Raw genomic sequence first — 14,519 nt, forward strand, 5'->3', positions numbered from 1 at the left:
AGCCACCTGAGGCTCCGGCTGCCCCAGAGGCCACCAGTGAGCACCTGGTGGGGGTGGTTCAGGGCTAGGGCCTCAGTTTCTCACCGAGTGGGGAGACCGCCCCCCCTCCCCAGGGTGTCTTGGTACAATGTCTGCGCCTGCTCCTGGGGGTGGGGCTGCTGGAGATGAGGTTGAAAGTGGCCTGAATGCAGAGGTGGAGTTTCATGTCCCCTTGGCCGCCCGTGGTGGGTGCACATGGTGGGCTCTGGCCATCTGTGGCCACCCCAGGATCAGTGTGCAGGCTTGAGAAGCTTCCATCAGGGGCTGTGTGGCTTTGGGCAAGCAGGGGCCACTACCAACGCTTGGGTCTGGGGTTGTGCACTGTTATCACTCGGACCTTGTGCTCCAGGCTGGGCCCCTGCTGCGCGGTCCCAGCTGGGCATCTGATGGCAGCCTGAGAGCCCCCCACCCGTGGTGTCAGGCACTGGCTGGATCCTACACATGAGCTAAAAACAGTTCTTCCCTGGGGGGCGGGGGGAGGCGACGAGGGAGAGAACAATCGAAGCTGAAATTAATTGTGCCACTGCTCTCCTCTTGCCCCCCACTCACCGGCGATGCATAATGCATGACCAGGGAAAGTGAAAAGTAATTAGAGTCTTGAGTCGCCTGCTTCATTCATGACTAAATCTGGGTCAGTGCCTGGCATGGATAAGCATGAGTGGGTGCCTCACGGCAGGACGACGGCAGTGCTACTGCACTAGCTCTCTGTGCTGTGCCCAGATGTCCCCTCCTACAGGAAGTCCTCCTAGATTCCCCCCACCCCCGCACTTGGGAGGCTCTTTCCCACGCCTGAGGCCCAGTGTCTTTGCATCTGATGGTGTCTTTTCCTTACCTTCCCTGTTGGGACTGTATTGGGGGCTGGCAGGAGCTTTTGGGGTAGGGCATATGGGAGCATGGGTGACAACGCAGTGTGATGTGCCCAGGGACCACACGAGGCCTGCTTGCAGTGCTCTCTTGTTCCAAAACACTTGACCCCGGTCGTTCTGTGCTGTTTAGATCTCTCCCACGCTGGCACGGCCCTTGGGGTGAAGTACCAGCTCTGGCCCTGGCGTGCTTCCCGCTGGGGAGGCAGACCAGCTGTGCCGATTTGCTTCCTTTTGCTAGAATGTTCCCTGCTCACGGCCTTTGCACGTGCTGTGCCTTCCCCTGAATGCCCTTCCTCGTATTGCCCCATGGCCCCAGTTCTCTTCCTTCTGATCTCATTCAGGTGTCCCCCCATGGACCCTGTAACGGCTGTGGCCTCTTCCCCTGCAGTCACCCTCAGCCACCTCGGTCTGCTTGTTTCCCTCCTAGGGCTCTGCTCCCCTGACTGGGGTGTGGGCTCTGGGACTGTGGGTGCTGCAGGGACTGCTCATATCCCCACGTCTTCACAGTGGGTGCAAGAAGAACGTGGCCAAACCCCATTTCTAGGGCCGCGACTAACCCTGCCCTTTGCCTCCTCCCACTTGGGACATAGTAGGGTACCCTTAGTTACGTTGGGGGAGGACCCTGGGCCTTTGGGGGAGGACCCTGGGCCTTTGTGGGGGAGGATCCCTGGCTGAGGGGGAGGGTCCTAGGCCTGTGGGGTAGGGTCCCTGGCCGTGGGGGAGGGCCCTGGGTGGTCACTGTGGAGGCAATAGGTAGAGGTGAGGTGGGAGCCTAGAAATTGCCAGTGGACAGATGGCACAGTAAGCTGGGTGCAGAGCCTGGCAGAGAAAGGGTTACAGATTGAGGGAAGTAATAATGTTTCTAATTCTCCTTTGTGATTTAATAAAAATGTAAATCGTGGGCAGTACAGGACGGCCCACCTCACTGTGGTGTTGATCGAGATGAATTGCGGGCTCCTGGTGGTCAGCCTGCCTTTGTCTCCACGCCCCTGAGCTGGGTGCCTCTGCGGGCCCAGGAGGCCAGCCCTCTGCCTGCATGGACGCAGAGTCGGAGTGAGGGGGGGTGCCCCGGGGGTCTCCTGGAGCCTGCTGAGGAGGAAGGCCCGGGAGGAGGCTCCCCACTGACTCCTGCACCCCCTCTCCAGGGAGCTCAGGGGCTTGGCTAGGATGGCCTGAGGTCTGCGGTGACTATGGTCGAGTCCCAGGTCCGTGGGGTGACGTTTGAGGTGAGCTTGCAGGGTGGGAAGAGGTAGCAGGCAGAGCTGTGGAGGAGGAGCTTCTGGGCTGAGGCGTGTGCAAAGGCCCTGACACCGGAGTTACCTCGCCTGGCAAGGGTCAGTGCTGGGGCGGGTGCTGGGTCCCCCCGTGGAGTGGGGCAGGGGTTGGGGCTGGTGGGAGGCCAAGCCAGGTGGGGGACAGCGGGGGACTGGGCTTGATGGGCCTGTCCTGCCAGCCATGGGAAGGCCCTGCGGGGCTCAGCGGGGAGCGAGGACTCTGGTGGAGTTTGGGGGACCCTGGTCACTGGTGAGAATGGTCCAGAGGCTGTTGCGGGGGGTGTGCTGGTGGACCTGGGTGTTCCTAGAGCCAGGACGGGGTTCTGGCAGCTTGGGCCACCCAGGGGGTTTGGCCTGGGGGATGGCTCTGTTTGTGGGGTGTGGCAGGGGCGGAGTCTGGAGTTCTGAGTGGGCTGTTAGGATGACGAGGTTGCACAGGGCTGTGTGGAGACTGGGCCCATGCCCGGCCTTGAGGGAGAAACTTGGGACGCTGGGATCTGCAGTCAGAGCATAGAATGTTCTAGGAAGCTTGAGGGTGAGAGGAGCGGGGTTCACAGTGGTCTCTGCTGGTGTGGGGAGCATGGTGTCTGGAGGGATGGGGATTCGGCAGGGGTGCCCTCGGAGCTCAAGACAGTTGGAGCAGCATCCTGCTGCGAGTGGATATGGGCCAGGCTCAGCAGAGTTGAGAGGCTGTGGGGACTGTTCCTCAGATAGTCTCGTCCCTTCCTGAGAGAGGTTGCTGCCATGTCTCAGACCCACACTGGTCCTGGAGTCCTGCGGTCCTGGGGTCCTGGCGTCCTGCGGTCCTGCGGTCCTGGGGTCCTGGGGTCTTGCGCTCCTGGGGTCCTGGGGTCCTGCGGTCCTGCGGTCCTGGGGTCCTGGGGTCCTGGGGTCCTGGGGTCCTGCAGTTCTGGGGTCCTGGGGTCCTGCGGTCCTGGAGTCCTGGGGTCCTGCAGTTCTGGGGTCCTGGGGTCCTGCGGTCCTGCGGTCCTGGGGTCTTGCAGTCCTGGGGTCCTGTGGTCCTGCGGTCCTGCGGTCCTGGGGTCCTGCGGTCCTGGGGTCCTGCGGTCCTGCGGTCCTGCAGTCCTGGTATCCTGGGGTCCTGCGGTCCTGGGGTCCTGGGGTCCTGTGGTCCTGGGGTCCTGGGGTCCTGCGGTCCTGGGGTCCTGCGGTCCTGTGGTCCTGTGGTCCTGTGGTCCTGGGGTCCTGGGGTCCTGGGGTCCAAGGGTTCTGTTGTGTCTGTGCCTCTGCCATCAGGCAGTACAAACTCACCAGGAAGCTTCCCTGGGACGCTGGGCCCTGGGGGTTCCGTGGTCCCCAGGTATAAGTGGACCTCTCCTGACACCAGCTTCGCCCAGCCCGAGTAGCAGCTGTGGGTCTCGCCACAGAAAGAGGCTCAGGGGAGGAGCAGGCCTGTTGGACACCCAGCTCTGTCACCCTCAGGGAAGGGAGGGCCCTCGTACCCGCTGTGGGTGGGCTTGAGTGTGCACTGCTGCCCTGGCGAGGACCCGCGCTGCCTCTGGGCTCATGATTGGTGTGGGGGTGGGGGCATCCCCGAGCATCTGCCCCTGCCTCATGAGCGCCTTCGTGGAGGCTTTGCCAGGAGCTGCCAGACCTGCTCCAGCTGGGCCTGGAGCCACCACCCCCTACACTGGTGACGTGGGGACCTTTCTCCCTAGCTGCCCTGGGCTCTGTGCTCCGTGACCTCGCATTGTCGGTCCTGCTTTGGCCAGCTCTGGGCAGGGGGCACCTCGGCCTGGGGGCAGGGCTTGGCCAGGTTTGCTGGGTGGGGAGGGAGGGCAGACCTAGATGGGCCAGTTGGGTGTTGACAGGGCCTCTAGGGCTCTGGAGGGGGACCCGCATGTGGGAGTGAGTGAAGGAGGGCAGGCTGCTTGGGTGGACCTCAGCTGGGGGCTGGGAGCTGCTCCTGGGGCCGAAGGGGAGGTGGCTGCCGGTGTACTCGTGAAGTTTGATGTCTCTATGGGTCTGTAGGACCAAGCGAGTCCCCTGGGTGACCACCGAGATTGGGTATTTGGCGCCAATACACCCCTGAGTTCCAGCTGCACGCACCCGAATCCCCAGGGCCGAGCCCGTGGGCATCGCCCGCTGGGGAGGGCTGTTCCCCAGGGGGCTGTGCAGGGGGAGCCCATGGACAGCACGCGCTGTTGCCTTCCGCCTTCCATACCTCTGCCGGAGCCTGCGCAGGCTGGGCGGCCTCACGGGCCCAAACACAGTGGAGGCATCCTGCCCACCGCGTGCTTTGACTGAACAGCCTGTCCGGGGCAGCCGGGCGGCTGGTCAGCATCAGGCACACAGGGCAGGTGTGCAGAAGCCACCCCGCTCTTGGCGGGAGGGAGCGAGGCTGTGGAGGGAGGGGACGGCCTGGGGAGTCCCTGGGGACTGGTGCCCGGAGCAGAGCACTGAGCCTGGAGTCGGCCTCAGAGTGCCTGGGCACACGGCCTGGCCCTACTTACAGCTGGGGCTCTGGGGGGCCCTCTGAGCCTCAGTTCCCTCCCCTGTAAGGGAGGGTGCAGACCCACATGGGGGGCTGGGGGTTCCCTGGGGCTGCCTGCAGAGGGGCTCACGCTCCCTCAGGGATGCCCGCGATGTCTGTCCTGGGTCACCTTGGCCCTGTGGCGGGCACCTGCCGATGGCGCCTGCCGGCAGCGGGTCTGCCTGTGCATGAAATGGAAGGCACTTGCCGGGTGGGGCTCCCTGCTGTCGGCGCCCGGCCTGGGCCGACTGTAGCCTTGCTTCCCTAGTCCCTCCCCTCCTCCTCAGGGCCAGAGTCTCCAGGCCACACTAGGGGCTGCTCCTTTGGGATCTTTTCATTCTCTGTGCAGAGGTGGAGGTGGGAGGGATGTGGGCTGGGTGTCCTCGCGCTGCTACCACCTCACGTGGGGACACTTTATAGAGAGCCCAGAAGCTCCCTAGAGGTCAGTTGAAGCGCCTCCCCTTGTCGGTTCTGTGTCCTCTTCTGTCCCCATCTGCTAGCGTCAGCACCTCTGGCTATGTGCGGTGTGCTTGTCAGGGGCCCGGCGTCCCACACCCTTCTCACCTGGCCATGCTACTCGGCCAGGGTGGGCAGAGTGTCTCCTCTCCTGCCTCAGCATTCCCTCCTGAGAAATGGGGGCAGCCCACTCAGCCTTCAAGAGAAGCCATAACCGCCTGCATGTCAGGAGGGATTGGCGTTAGGGCCCGGGCCCTCTGACATTTGTTTAGGAAACTAGTGCAAGTGCTGGTCCTTCTGGAGGGTTGGACTGGCGTTGGAGGTCCAGCCATGCCTACGGGAGGTCACTGCTGGTGACCTCGGGCCACAGCATCCTTCTGCCAGGACTTACCCACGGGAGGCTCCTGACCAGCAGCAGGGTCTGTGGTGTACCCAGAGCAGGGACACCGGGAAGGAAGAGCCCATGGCCCAGGGGACACGCAGGGTGCTGGCTGTGGGGTGGGCGGGCATCTAGCCCCTACCCCGTAGGCTCTGTTCCTCCAGACTGCGCTGACTCTCATCCCAAACGGGTGTCCTCCCAGCTCGGGGAGCCCCTGGAGAGGGCAGGGATCCTACACCTTGGGAAAGGTGATCCCCTCCCCGGCCTGTGAATATTTCATCAACGGATTAAAAATTGAAGCTGAACTGTACCTGATCGAGGAGGGCAGAGAAGGGGCACTGCCTCTGTGTCAAGCCTGTTGGAATATTTTTCTTGATGACGGACCCACATCAATTAGAAATGGTACTGCGGTTTAAAAAAGCCGTTCTGTGGCCTTCTTTAATGAAGCCTGAGACGTAATAGCCAATCGGCTGCCGTGAGTGAATTTTTGACCATCAAAATGAGAGGTGAATGGTGCACAGCAGGGTTTGTCAGAGCGGGTGTGCCGGGACAGTGGAGACATTGGTGGAGGCCATGTGGAGCTCTGTGGCCTGGCCCCGGGGGGTGTGGCTGGCATGTGTTGAAAGCATTCTGGTCCGTGTGCATGTGTAGGGTTGGGGCGGGGGTAGAGTCTGGTCTGCATATGCGGGGCTGGGCGGGCCTGGGTGGCTGAGGTCTGGCTTCCCACTCATCAGGGGACCTGCTGAGCTTGTATTGCCTGGTGCCTGGAGAGCTGGAGCCCTGATGGCCCTGCAGCAGGGAGTAAGGTCACACCGTCAGCCTGGGGCTGGTGATGGTCCCAGGAGTGATATGTGGAGGGTAGGCAGGTCTTGGGTGCAGTAAGGGGACAGTGTCCTGGGCCCTGGGGCTGAGGAGGAGAGGGCCTTTCCCTGGGGCTGCCCACGTGGATTGTTGGGCTGCTGGTAAGACAAGACCGGCAGGCCCCTGCCCCCGGGCCTCTAGGCCCGCGGGAGCTGGGGCTTGGGTGGACAGTGCCACTCCAGGTGGGCGTGTTGGACTCCCTGGCGGGTGCACTGGATCAGGAGGACAGGGAGGTGGTGGCATGAAGCCAGGCCAGGTGGCGGCTTGCCAGGGCCCTCTGGGGTCTGAACGGCTGCCGCATCAGGGCCCCTGGGTACATCCTGGGCACAGGGAGGATGCAGGGGCCCCGCTGCAGGCCCCTAGGCGGGCAGCGCCAGGCTTGGCAGAGCTGCCCTGCCCCTCCCTGCCTTGCTCCTGCCCAGCAGCAAGCAGAAGTGGCCACTCGCCAGGCAGCACACCGCCCAAGGCCGAGTGTCTGGACCACCCAGCCTCGGGCCACTCTCCTGCTGGGCCTCTTGTTTTCCTTTGGCGGGTGGGAGCTGATCCCAGCGGCTGGCGGGTGCTGCAGCAGCTCTTGGGTGTCAGTCCCCCCAGGTGTGGGAGCTGTGGGGTTGGCTGGGGGACCGGTAAGCGGTGGCACACGGAGGAGGGGCTCCCGCTCAGTTCTCATCGTCTGCGTGCGTGTCGTGCAGGGGTGCAGAGAGCGCCCTGGTCGGCTGTGAGAGCAGGGGTGCCCACTCCCTTTGGGGGCCTCTCTGGGCTGAGGGGAGGTAGGAGCTGAGTCACCCAAAGCATTGGGGGCACATGTGCTCTTCCTCCCCATCTTCCCTTGGCATGTGGCAGTGAGTCTGTATCCCGGTCTTTTCCCTGCCCTGGGGACTCAGCCGCCATCCTGTGGCAGGCATTGCTGGGCACTGTACAGCTGGCTGGGCCCTGCGCTTTGGGGTGCTGAGTGCAAGGGTTCTGGCTGTGGTGTGTGGGCCGGGGGTACAGGCCCACAGCTAGGGTCCTGGGGGCTGGGGACCCACAGAGCTGGCTCAGCTGGGGAGGCATGCTCATTTCCTTAAAGGAGTAGAGGGCTTCTGGGGGGCCCAGGCTGTGCGCGTGCCACGTGCATACGTGTGTGTACAATGTCCATGTGCAGATGTGCTCACACCTGTGCACGTCAGGCTGACTCCCTCCTCGAGGCCGGGCTGCTGGCATTCCTTGCCCTAAGCAGACCTTCTTCACTTGCTTTCGGGAGTAGTGACTTTACCTGGTGGTTCACTGTTAGTTTCTTGGAACCTGCATGTCCCCAGCACATGCTGAGCCTTCCCGTCCTCCCGAAGGTGGCGCCTGGGTGTACCCCTCCTCCAGGCAGCACGTAGTCTGCCCCTCCTTGTCCCTCTCTGGGCAGGAGGCTCGAGGTGCCCTCTTTGTGGCCATGTCAGGTCTTGGAAAGGGAAGGGTGCCTTCGGAACGTGATTCCTTTACAGGGCTAAGTGTTCCGTTTTGGTAAGTCAGGGCACCTGTGACCTGAGATTCCTGATCTCTGTCGGTCAGGGTGATGTTGACAAGACCTCGGGCTGGCTCCACACATACCCACAAGCCATGCTGGGGGTGGGGGTGAATGCAGAAGGCTTTGTCTGCGGCTGGGGGGAAGCGTGCCCGAGGTACTGGTTCGGATGGGGTCAGCATGAGACAGAGGTGCTCCCAGGGGTCCCCAGGCCCCTGGAGGAAGGGAGCTCGGCTTGCACTGTGACTGCTCCCATCTCCATAAAACACCTCCTCCCACCTCAGCCTGGGATGGCAGAGGCGTGGGTAGCCGGCATTCCTGCTCTGATTGGCGGAATCAGTGGGGCTCGGCAGTGAGGAGTTGGCCCCGGGAGGAGAGTGTGCTGTGCCGTGGTGGGTGGGTGACGTCTGCCAGGGAGGACAGGGACAGGAAGGGGCACGAGTGGCGCGGGGCTGTCCTGGGTCTGCTGCCTCCTGCTGCTCCTCCACTTGGGCTCCTCCCCCGAGAGCTGAATAATGGGGCTGTGTCTGTTTCTGTTGAAACTTGTGCAGCATTTTGCACTGCATGCTGCCCCGGCGCTCCGCATGCTCTGTCCGTGAGTAGCCTGGTGGGGAAGGCCTGTGGGGCCCGCAGAGTGCTGGGGTGAATGCATATACCCCATTAACTGTAGCCCTGCATTGGTCTGGCTGCCCTTCAGGGCCATCAGGGTAGTTTGGAAGCTCCTGGCACCTGGGCCACACCCGAGCCCGGCTAGATCAGCAGCTCTGCAGGCGGTGCCTGGGCCCTGGGGCTTTTTAGCGTCTCCCTGGCGATCCTCACGCGTGGTCAGGTGGAGACCCACTGGCTCAGCGCATCGGGGCCACATCCGTGTCCTCCCCACGGCTCCGTGTGAGCACACACGTCCGCGAGTGTTGAGTGTCGCGCGAGGTCTCAGTCTTCAGGAGCTCTGTTGTTGCTGCGTCTCAGATCTGGGTCAGACCTCACCCGTGCCCCAGGCCCTGCTGTATTCCTCCCGCGATGATTATCTGAGTCCTCCATCTGTGGCTTCCCGCTGTAGACCTGACTTTCCCTGCTGGCTCCCACGGGCCTCCTGGGCCTCGGACAGCCTCAGGGGCCACGGGAAGTTTCTCTGGGAGTTTGGGAGCCTGTCAGAGTTCTGGGGTGTTTGGGCCAGAGGGAACCCCAGAGCCTGGCTTCCCTGCTCTCAGGAGGCTGTACGAGGAGGGGATCCCAGGACACAGAGTTCCAAGAAGGACGGGCATTCCTCTCTCCTCTGCCCAGGTTGGCCTCTGGGGGTCCAGGTGAGGCTGTGGCTGGGCATCCTTGAGCCCTCCTCTGTGCCCAGCTCTGCTCCTGCATACTGCTTGGGCACCAGCCCAGGGCAAGAGGGGCAGGGGGGCTTGCTGGGTGGGGGGAAGGTCTCCGCGGCTTGTGTCTGGTTCTTTTTTCCCCCGGGGTCTGTCCTCTCCTGGAAGAAGAGTCGGCCCAGGCCCTGGGATCTGTGATGTGGGCTTCCTGTGTCAGGAAGCAGCGTTTCCAGTGAGCAGCGCTGGGTGAGCCAGGTCATTTGAGCTCCCCAACAGGGCCGGGGGCTAGTCCACCTTGGAGGATCCTGGCCTGCTGGCACTCTTAGCCAAATCAGCCTGCCCCCACCCTCTCCTGGCCTCAGCTTGCTGGTTTGCCCTCAGGAGGGCTGGACTGCTGAGTGGTGCTCAGGGCTCAGCCAGGCCTGGGGGTGGGAGCGGGGGATCCCTGCTTGTCAGTTTGTCACTGAGGTTTCACCTCCCAGGTGGGCTGGGGAAGGAGAGGCATAGGCCCAGGTTGAGGGAGGTGGTGTAGCCCAGAGGCAGAGCTGGGATAGCACCTGTCAGTGGCCAGGGCCCAGTGAGGGCCACTGAGGCTGGGGAGGTACCCAGCTTCTGCCCTCAGCGTTCTCCAGCCTGGAAGGCTGGTGGGTCCTGGCAATGCCACAGTGGCAGGTGGGGATCCAATGGTCCTATGGCCTGGGGAGTTTCTCCCAGGGCCCTGCTCTGCCCTGCCCTGGAGTCTGCACGTTTGGAAAGCTTTGTGGCACCCTGGTCCCAGGGACATGGACGTTTTGAGGTTGGCCTGCTCTCAGGTGTCAGGCAAGCCCTGGGTGGGGGTGCTTGACCATGGCTGGGCTTAGGGGCAGCCCTTGACCTGTCCCGGGCTTGGGATGGCTGCTGGGACTCAATGTCCCCCCACAGAGTGGCAGGGCTCTGGCGCCCCCGGGGAGCATGGCTCAGGCTTGTCCCTGGCCGGGCCTCCTCCTCCCAGTGGCTCGAAGAGCCTGAACCTTGCTGGGCTTGGCTTCTTCCCCTGCCCCCCTGGCAGGCTGGGGCAGGCAGGGGCCTTTTGGGAAGCTGCCACACCTCCACCCAACTTCCCAGCCCTTAGGCCTGAGGACTGTGTTGGCTGTTGTGGGTGACCCCCCCACTGGGAGCAGGGGACCTCTGGCAAGTTACTTAGCCACGCTGAGCCTGGCTTTCCTCAGTAGTGAAGTGGGGAGAAAAAGTCCTACCTTGGGTCTTTGTAAAGTGTTAAAGCATGGTCCAGCTCATACCTGGAATGCACACACACAGGATGTGGCAGTCGGGCCGGGCTCACAAGAAAGATTCCTGACGGATGGCCAGGCTGAGGGGGCCGAGGGACTTCCACTGTGCGCTCCTACTGTGTGCCTGCCACAGAGCCCTGCACAGGAGGGCGCCTGGGCCGGCTGGCCCTCTACCCCGAGAAGGCTGGGGCGAGTGATGCCTCACCCAGGGGGGTGTCTCCCTCTCCCCTGCGAAGGGCCTGAGTGCCCTGGTTGCCAGGCACGTGCCTGTTTAGTGGCTCTTGGACCTGACACCTTTGAGCCGCGGACTGGGGATGGTGGATTTTCTCATGGTTCTGCTGGAAGGAAGGGAAGGTCACAGCGTGGCTGGTAGCAGGTTTGGCCTGCAGTTGGGAAAGAGCGGCTTTCTTGGGGTTTGGCCACCCCGCCCCAGCCTCACCCTGCCCCAGGGACAGCTCAGCCCCCACCCCATGACAGAGGGCGTCTCCCTGGGGCCCCCTGCTGGCCTGCCTCCTCCCCGCCCAGCACCAGCAGGCAGGCGGCCCAGAGCCCCCGCGCCCAGGCCCTTGCAGGGCACCCCCGGGAAGCCGCGGGTCCTGCACCAGGCTGGAGGGTGGTGGAGGCACAGCGAGGGCAGAAAAAAACAAAACAAAACAAAACAAGAATCCACCCCCAGCCTACACCCTGGGTCTCCTTATCTGTCCTACAGACTGTTGCAATCGCTTGCTTGGTGCCGTGGAGAAATGTGATGGAACAGATAGTCACCAGGCGCGGAGCGTCCGGGCCAGTCGGACGGGTTTGGTTCCTGCCCCGGGTGGAAGGGAGAACCTGGCCGGAGGTCACTGCCTCCTGCCTGCTCGGCCAGGCTCCTTGTGCGTCCATCCGGGGAAAGGGGACTTTGGAAAGGTTCCCGCCTTGGCCCCTGACCTGTAGCTGTGATGTCAGGTGTCAGGTGCCTCCAAGGAAGGGGTGGGGGGTAGAAGGAGAGAGCTCTGCTGGCACAGACGGCTGGCAGCTTCTGAGGCCCGGTGACCCGTCGCCCCCCCCCCCCCCCCCCCCCGCCAAGCCGTGGTGCTGGCAGCCAGGGGACAGGCTGTGGTGGACATAATCAAGAGCAGATTTTCGGTAGAAAGTGCTCTATGTAACCAGCAGTCAGATTTCTGTGAGCCAGAATCTTCTGGAACACAGACAAGTGCCAGAAGGAGGCCGAAAGGGCTACCCTCTGCTCAAAGCCTCTGTTTTTAGAAACTTGTGTATAAATCATGATTTCTTCATAAGTTTATCAGTTTTGCCCTGATGACCTTTGACCTGTGTTATCATAGGACGAGGCCTTGGGGACAGTTTGTAGCAAACTCGAGTTCAGCAGGGAGAAGGGACAGCCAAGGAGGAGGGAGAAGGTACCTGTTGTGACCTGGGCCACCCTGTGGAAGGCTGGGGTGCCTCAGGGACCTGGGGATGTGGCAGGGAAGCGGGTTGTGGGTGGCCCCGGGATCTTTTTCACACTTTGGGGCATGGTTGGCATGAGGCATGATGTTCCCGTGTGTTTTTGCGGGCAGCCCCTGGTGGTTGTCACCCTGAGTCCCTGCCGCCAGGGCCATCCCAGTGTCCTGCCCTGCCCAGGTGTGAGCTCCTGCCCCGGCCAGAGCTGAAACGGCAGGCACTGAGTATCCTTACCTCAGGAGGATCCTGGCCTGGCCAGGCCAGTCGGACTGTCAGCAGCCACACTTGGGCAGGGTGTAGGTGATGAGGGTGCAGGGTTTAGCTGGGCTGAGGGGCAGGACAGGGGCCGTTGCAGTCCTGGTGAAAAGGCCTCCGTTTACCTGGGTTGGGGTGGAGCTTTCGGGAAGTGACAGTCTGCAGGTCCAGACAAGTGAACAGCGTATGCAAAGGCCCGAAGGTGAAAGAGGAGGTCTGGGTTTGTGTGGGGAGGTCAAGCGCTGGGGCCAGGTGGGTCTTAGAGGCCCTGCACGAGATCTGGAGTTGACGCTGTGGGAATCATGGAAGCCCTGTGTGCGGGAACCAAAAGGTCCAGTTCCAGAGACTTCTGCAGGAATCCAGGAATCCGGCTTTCCAGGTTTCTGTGTGGGTGTGGTTCAGCAGAGTGGTGCAGCCTCAGGCTCCCTCCCCCCGCCCCCCTCCTGGCCCGGGTTGTCAGCAGGACCTGGCAGGGCCCTCCTGGGGCGCGCTGGGGTCTCCAGGAGATGGCAGCGTTGGCAGGTCTGAGTGCAGCCTGTGTGTGAAGGCGTGCTGTGCAGGCGGGAGGACGGCCAGGAGCCCTTCCATTGGCCGTGGTGAGCCCCGGGAGGGCTGGGGGCCCCAGGATGGAAGGAAGGAAGGGGTACAGGTGCCCCCTCATGGGCCGAGCCTCCCCCTTGCCCCTGCACGGCAGAGGGGCCCATTCAGTTCAGGGAGCCTCCACTGAGCTCAGTGGGTACAGAAGCTGGGGTGAGGCCCTGGAGGAGACAGGGTCTGCAGCCCGAGATGGGGGGTGGGGTGGAGGCTGGATGAGGGCTGGGGTGCAGAAGCGGCCCTGGAGAGCTGTCCTTGGTTGTCGGGGTGAGAGCGAGGGGGTGAGTGTGCCTTTTGAGTTGGGCTCTGGGGGTACCTGCACCGCCAAGGTGCCTCCAGGTTGGATTTGACAGCCTCTGATCTCAGAGCAGCTGGGGGAGACTGCGGCCTAGCCATGGACGGCACCCAAGGGTGTGCAGAGGTGTGGGGCTTGGCGGCTTGGATGGCGCTGCCTGGGGGCCTCTTATGTTTTGGAGCATGCCCTGACATAATTACCTGGCAGTAATGAGCTAATTAGTCACTGTGGTTGCCCCACTCCCCCTGCCCTGGGCACTCTGCTCTCCTGTCTTCACGTCCCCTTCCTCCTGTCTCTGCCTGTTGCTCCTCCCAGCCCCCCAGCCCCTCATTCTTCCCCCAGGGGACAGGGAGGTGGCTTTGTGGGAGGGGCTGCACAGGGTGGGACCCCGGGGGGTTGAGGCTAAATGCCCCTCTCCCCATCAGTGGGCCTGGATTGATTTTTTCTGAAGCTTGGTAAAGATCCCTCACTCACTCTGCTAATAACACAATCGAAAACCTAGTAGTTGTTTGTGTCCCGAATCCCAGGAGAGAGGCCCAGGGTCCAGAACAAGTGAGGGTTGACCCCTGGTGGGAGCAGGTGGTAGGCTGTACCCCCCACTCCCGTGACAGCCCCTGCCCAGGCCCCAGGCTGTCCCCCCGTCTGTTTCCCTCATAGGCAGGACAGCTCAGAAGGGAAGGGGCTCAGCAGCTGAGGCTCCTCATCACCCCGCCGAAGGGCAGGGGAAGGTTCTGGAGCCGTCCGGGGTCCTGGGGCTGGCGAGTGGGCAGGGAGCCAGGCAGGGCAGTGGTACAGTGATGTCATGCCCAGGGCTGGTTTCCTCTCAGCCACCTCGGAGGAAGTCTTTCCCTAAGGCCCTGTTTTCACTGTGTCTTGCCTGGGGGCGGCCCTGGGTCCCTGGGCCAGGCTGGGAACCCCGACCCGGCTGTGGGGGCTGGGATGGCGCCTGGCTGCCGCCTGAGCTGTGAACGCTGCACATTTGCTTGACGCCAGGGGTGGGGGCAGAGCAGGCAGGAAGCAGCTGTTCCTTCCCGCTCCCACCCCCCTGCTGATCACGGGATCGTGCCCAGTGGCCCTGCACCAGCCCAGGGTTCGAGGGTGGTCCCTCTGAGCCCGCGTCCTTTCCCGAAGGACTGGCGTGGATGCAGTGGGTACCCAGCGTGCCTCTAGATGCTGCTGCCACAGTGGCTCGTGGCAGCACTCAGGTCTGAGGAAGGTTCTTAAGCAACAGGTCTGGGCTGGGGCCTGCCCTGTGTGGGCTGCTGAGAGAGGGGTGCTGGCTGGATCTCCTGGAGGGGATGGCTCCATCCAGGTGCTGGGGGCCCCGGGCTGGAGGGTAGCCGTGGAGCTGAGGTAGGGCACACCTCAGGGGCACCTGGCCCCCTAGGACTGTGGCAGGCAAGGTTGTGGGGAGGGGACCCCTTCACCAGCAGCTGTCAGGGCCCCAGCCGAGCCCTGTTTTCCTGGTCTGGGGTCTGGGAGCCCTGTCTGGGTGG

At 63.1% G+C, this 14,519-nt stretch overlaps 1 protein-coding gene across 4 annotated transcripts in view; it reads left to right on the plus strand.

Moving 5' to 3' along the window:
- The window catches only part of RXRA (retinoid X receptor alpha), a 93,756-nt gene that overhangs the window by 19,751 nt on the left and 59,486 nt on the right, over positions 1–14,519 (plus strand). Inside the window, exon 1 of one of the 4 annotated variants that reach the window (XM_072748235.1) lies at positions 8,259–8,459. The exons of the other annotated variants lie outside the window; for them this stretch is intronic. Coding sequence (XP_072604336.1) covers positions 8,429–8,459 — 31 coding nt within the window. The 5' untranslated portion in view covers positions 8,259–8,428. Of the gene's footprint in view, positions 1–8,258; positions 8,460–14,519 lie in introns of those variants that run through there. 4 annotated transcript variants of the gene reach the window in all.

The sequence above is a fragment of the Vulpes vulpes genome, chromosome 2 (genome assembly GCF_048418805.1).
Source record: "Vulpes vulpes isolate BD-2025 chromosome 2, VulVul3, whole genome shotgun sequence".
NCBI classification, from domain to species: Eukaryota; Metazoa; Chordata; class Mammalia; order Carnivora; family Canidae; genus Vulpes; species Vulpes vulpes.